The sequence below is a fragment of the Echinops telfairi genome, unplaced genomic scaffold (genome assembly GCF_000313985.2).
Source record: "Echinops telfairi isolate 266 unplaced genomic scaffold, ASM31398v2 ScPeMD7_1;HRSCAF=3_0, whole genome shotgun sequence".
Lineage (NCBI taxonomy): Eukaryota > Metazoa > Chordata > Mammalia > Afrosoricida > Tenrecidae > Echinops > Echinops telfairi.
Window position 1 is genome coordinate 562698 of NW_022103896.1, and position 5021 is coordinate 567718.

Sequence of the window (5021 nt, forward strand, 5' to 3'; positions counted from 1 at the left end):
CTTACTTTTTGTGCAGGTCTCGGTGCACGTCTACAAGGGCCCAGCTGTGCAGATCAAAGGTGAGCACAGCGGTGCCATACGCAGCGAAGCAGGGGGGCAGGAGGCAAGGTGGCGCCCCCCCCAGTGTCATACGCGACAGCACACCCCTGACACTCCGAGGGGGCTGCAGGCAAGGCCCAAGCGGCACCAAGAAGCGACCGCCCAAGCGGAACTTCCAGAGCTCCAGAGCGCCGTCCATCCGCGCCACGACAAGGAGGTCTGAGTTGGGCACAGGTAGGCAGGAGGTGGGCTCCAGGGTCTGCCCTGGCCCCAGCCCTGGCTGGCTCTGCCACAGCAGGCAGAGAGTGGGCCCTAGAATAACCAGCCCCGCGGGACCCCAGCCCACAAAGCGACTCTGAGCGCCCAGAGTGCCTGGCACAGCCACCAGCCCCGTGATCTGGGCAGGAGCCCCCAGCTTCTCCTGCGCCCAGCCGTCCTTCTTGTGTAGGTGCAGGACACCCTTGCCGTCCAGTACCACCAGCCGTCCACTCAGCGGGTCCTGCGCCACCGAGCACAACCCCGCTGCCATATCCAGGCGGCGCAGGGGCTCCAGACCGTGGGTCAAGCACGCCACGCGCATCTCGGCTTTCTTCTCCTGTGGGCCGGGACCAACAGGGATCAAGGATTGTGGGGCTCAAAAGGGGCAGGCTGGCTCGTCCTGAGGACCCTGGAGGAGAGCCTGAGCCCGCACCTTTTCCACTAGGTCGCGGAGACCTCTGCGCAGGCGCAGCCAGCGCTCTTGGGCGCGGGAACGCGGCGTCATGCTGAGCCACCGCAGGCTAGTAGTAAAAATCCGCAGGAACTGCGTGGGCTCTGAGCACAGAGACTCTGCGTGTGGGCAGCGGAAGCACTGTCACCCCCAACAGCGTCCATAGGTTGACCTGCCTCGAGAGCCCCTCTCCTTCTGGGGCAAGGGGGGCGGGCGAGGTGGTGCCCAGTCAGGGAGGGATGCGCCTCTGGCCCGGCTCCTGGAGCCTCTAGCTGGGGGCCGGGCCGGCGGCCCTCACCATTCTTGCCCCTGAAGAGTCTCTGCTCTGGGGCGTCAGGTGCGTCTGTGTCACAGAGGTCCATGTCCAGAGCTGGCTGCCGCTCTCCAACGGACAGAGCCTGCCTGGGCTCAACCCTCTCGCCTCTTACGGAGGCTGTGTTCTCGGCCCAGCAACTGCCAGGGCTTTCCCGCGGCGGGGCGCGGGAAGAACAGCACACTGTTGCTAGGTTACGTGAAGCCGCAGCCCCTCCCCCCCACGCAGGCCCCGCCCCGGCGCAGGCCCCGCCCCTCCCTACTCCATGGAGTCTTAGCTAAATCACGGAAACTTTTATTGGAAACAAACGAGCTGCAGCAAAGTGACACTCAGTGCACGTGTCCTGATGGGCAAGGTGGGGGCCAGGCTGGCTGGCCCAAGCCCAGTACAGAGGTCCGCTGGGGCCTGGGGCCGGGTCTGGGCAGTGGGCTCTTCGGGCGGAGTGTGAAGGCCCAGGCCTTGCCTCAGTCAAAATAGAAAAATAAACTCTATGGTCCAGCTGTCCCTGCTCCGTGGCAGTTCGTTTGGGCAGGGCAGTGGCCCTTCCACCAGGCCCCGTGCTGTCCTCGCCAGCCACAGGGTGGGCATGAGGGGAGTGTGAGGGTGAGGGGACGGTCAAAGGTTGGAACCAAAGGGCCAGCAGCTGAGGGAGGCGCTGGGCCCTCGGGCAGGTAGGTCCGGACATCCATAGAAGCTGGGTGAAACTGGGGCTCCGCTTCTTCTGCTCACATACAGATCACCTGGACCCTGGACAGAGGTAGGCACAGAGGGCTGCAGGGGCCACAGAGGCCTCCAACCTCCCTCCACCCTCCTTCCACTCTAGGCTCCCAGCCCATGGCCATCACCACACACCTGTCCTCCTCAATGGCACTGGTCTCCTCGGGCCCACCCTCACTGCCTCTGCCTCTATTCTCCTCCTCCTCCTCCTCCTCCAGCTCCATGTCCAGTTCATTGCCTGCCTCCGAACGGGTGTAGGTGGAGCCACTGGAGAAGGTGGACCAGCTTTAGGACCTCCTACGCCAAGCCTATTAACTGGCACCCACAGCTTGGGCTGGATGGGCCAGGACAAAATGGGGTGGGGTCCTGTAGGGGGGCTGGGGAACCCGGGGGGTGCCGGGGAACCCGGGGGGTGCCAATGACCTGATGGAGCGGCAGCTAAAGAAGACAATCCGCTTGAGGCGCTTGTTGTAGAAGAAGTAGTTGAAGGACCAGAGGCTGCCATCCTCCCCAAAGGGGTCTGAGTCCAAGTCTGGGTTATAGCTGAGGGTGGGTGAGAGGTGGCATGAAGCCTGGGTGCACACTGAACTGGGCCCCGCCTGCAGGGGCACCAGCCCACCTGTAGATGTCGCATTCGGCCAGGCAGATCTCCTCGTCCACCGCGTTCCACAGCTGCGGCTTCAGGGCCCGGAAGTCCTCCCGCACGGCAGAGAACAGACTACAGTTGACAGCATTCACCACCTAGGAAGAGTCACCATCAGGCTAGTAGGCTGGGCACAGGGCTGGGGGGGGGCAGACTGGGCCCACTATGGGTCATGCCTCCTTTTCCCCTCACTCACCCAACTGAGGCTGGGTTCTCGGCTGAACTCGTGGCTCCGGGCAGCGCTGAAGTCGTAGTCAGGCCGGAAGGACTCGTTGAGCGTGGCAATCAAGTAGAAGAGCGTCTTGCGGCTGCACTTGTCGCTCAGGGGACCTTCATCCTCACCACCCTGGCTCTTACTAAGTCTGCTGTGAACAGTGTCAGTGAGCTCTGCAAGCCCTCCCCAGGGCCCCCCTCCAGCTGGGGGCAAGTCGGACTGCTCACCTGCTGGGACTGAGACCAGAAGTCTGCGGCGGGGACAGCGCCTCCAGCACATGGGGCTGGCCCTCCTGGCAGAACTGTTTGAACATGTGCTTGTCGTCCCCTGCCATCTTACAGGAGTAGCTCTCGATCCTGTGGGGGTGGGGTGGGTGTAAGTGGCCAAGGAGGTCCTGTCACCACCCAGGCTGGACTCAGGGGCCAGGCAATGACCGGCACAGTCTCACCTGCCAATGATGTGAGCATCACCTGTCTCCACAGTCAGCTGCGAGTTGATGGCCTCGAAGCTTGAGTTCTCCAACAGCTTCATGCTCCTTTGAGGGGGCTCTGATCCAGGGGGGCTAGTGGCACCTGAGGGCTGGAGGCCAGGCGTGGGTCTCTGGCCCTGGGTTTTGCCTGCACCCTCCTGCCCCAGTAAGCTGAGATGCGATAAACAAGTGGAGTCTGGCCCCGGCCCAACTTCCCCAGCTCACACCCCTCCCTGTGGCCGCTGTTAAGGCCTTGGTGCTGGCCAGCGAGGGTATGGGATCCTGTTACCTGGGGCTAGTGGCAAGTGGGGCTCCAGCCCAGCCACAAACCACTGCACCTGACCGAGTTCTGGGCCAGGCTGGGAGGCGGTGCCCTGGGGCTGCTGGCAGAATTCCTCCAACTCCCCCTTATCCCGACAAAAGTGTCCCTTTGATTCCACAAAAGCACAGGACTCCCATAGTACTCCTCTATCAGCGCCTGGCTCCTCAATCAGGGCAAAAATTAAGAGGTACAGGGCACCTGGGACCTAAGTTCCTCCGTTACCCTCGAGTGCGCCTGGTTACTTCTGACCCCCCGGGGCGGAGCGGACCCCAAGTCCTCTAAAAGACTGAGACACAAACCGCTAAGGGAAGGGCAGCCCCAGCAAATGTGCGGAGGAACTACAAATCCCAAGAGGTAGTGCGTGTGAATCCGGCGCACGCGCACTGGCGCGAGCCCGGCTGGGCGCTAGAGTTCGGGCCCCGGGACAGCGGCCGGGCGCAGGGTGGTCACCTACCTATTTGGGCTGGGCTAGGTCCAGCTGTGTCGGGTCTGTTGGTGTTAATACCGGAGAGAGCGTCGTGGGGGCACTGGGCAGCGCAGGCTCCTCAGGACCGCAGGACGGCGCAGCGGCCTCCGCTCGGACCGCACAATATCCGGGGGAAGAAGCTCCGCGAAGACGTCCCGTTACTCCCGGCCTTGCCGGCCCATCCGGGCTGCCACCGCGACATAGCCTCGGCCCCCTGCACAACGCAGACGTCCGCGACCGACCTGCTGGCCGACCGCCACAGATCGCCCTGGCGACCGAGCGAACCAGCGAGCGACCTCCGCCTCTGTCCAGACAACAACAAGCGTCCGCAAGGCCCGGCCCCAGACCTCTGAATGGCCCGCTCTAGTCTCTATGATCCATAGCTCAGGTTTCTATTGGGAATGCTGCCCGCCGGTCATTCTTATTTTCTACTCTTATTGGCTGGTATGCCTGTCGGTCACTTATCTAGGCAGTGCGTCTCGCCTTCCTCCCTGGCGCTCATTGGTCATTCCTGGTCCACTCCGCCCCCTGGCGGCCCATAACCTCTGGGCGCGGCCGGTCGCAGACAAAGCGTCGTGTGGGCGGAGCGCGCGGCAGCGGAAGGCGGAGAAAACCCCGCCTCTGAGCCGAGCGCCGGCAGCCTCCAGTTGCCTGGCTGCTGGGTGGGTAATAGCAAGTTGCGCCGGGCGGAAGCCTGCGCCTGCCCCGCGTCCAAGGGGCAGAAACGGCGCCTTCCTGCAGTTAACGGCCTTGTCGTGACACCTGGCCCTGCATCAAGGCTTAGTTCAAATGTTACCACCCCAGACACGTTGTTGAGGCCTTACTGGGCCAGAACATGGGTGTCCCATCCATGAGCAAGACAGACGGCTGCTCCGTGGGTTCGCGGCCGGAACCTCAGGCTCGTGGTTCTGGTTTCCGGGCGGCGGATGTGCTCAGTCGCCCAGGTCACGGAAACGGGCTCGGAGGGTCAGGACCGGACGGACCGGAGATGGCCCCGCCGGCGGGCGGTGCGGCGGTGGCTCCCGGTTCGGAGCCAGGCACAGCGACAGTGCTCCTGGCCGTCCACGCCACCGTGAGGCCGCTGGGCGCCGCGCCGGACGCCGAGTCGCAGCTGCGTAAGCTGCAGCTC

The 5021-nt window shown here is 63.8% G+C and overlaps 3 protein-coding genes across 5 annotated transcripts in view; 1 reads left to right on the top strand and 2 right to left on the bottom strand.

The window, feature by feature from the left end:
• Positions 1–1110, bottom strand: part of WDR97 (WD repeat domain 97) — a 7726-nt gene extending 6616 nt beyond the window's left edge. The window contains 3 exon segments of the mRNA XM_045286754.1: positions 6–634; positions 731–867; positions 1047–1110. Of these exon segments, the coding sequence (XP_045142689.1) occupies positions 6–634; positions 731–867; positions 1047–1110 (830 nt within the window).
• Positions 1111–1339: 229 nt separating this feature from the next.
• MAF1 (MAF1 homolog, negative regulator of RNA polymerase III) lies at positions 1340–4213 on the bottom strand. Of its 3 annotated transcripts, none has more exons than XM_045286347.1 (8): positions 3881–4213; positions 3084–3214; positions 2863–2991; positions 2618–2786; positions 2398–2519; positions 2202–2321; positions 1914–2045; positions 1340–1808 (listed from the first exon to the last, which is right to left on the bottom strand). In XM_045286347.1, the coding sequence occupies exons 2-8, from the start codon at positions 3164–3166 to the stop codon at positions 1787–1789; spliced, it is 777 nt and encodes a 258-aa protein (XP_045142282.1). In that variant the 5' UTR covers positions 3167–3214; positions 3881–4213; the 3' UTR covers positions 1340–1786. The 3 variants fall into 3 exon arrangements, with proteins under 3 accessions (XP_045142282.1, XP_045142285.1, XP_004697411.1); XM_045286350.1 differs by having other exon boundaries at positions 3084–3262; XM_004697354.2 differs by having other exon boundaries at positions 2618–2783; positions 3881–4211.
• Positions 4214–4880: 667 nt separating this feature from the next.
• The window catches only part of SHARPIN (SHANK associated RH domain interactor), a 4053-nt gene continuing 3912 nt past the window's right edge, over positions 4881–5021 (top strand). The window contains exon 1 of the mRNA XM_045286760.1: positions 4881–5007. Within this exon, the coding sequence (XP_045142695.1) occupies positions 4881–5007 (127 nt within the window). The remainder of the gene's footprint in view (positions 5008–5021) is intronic.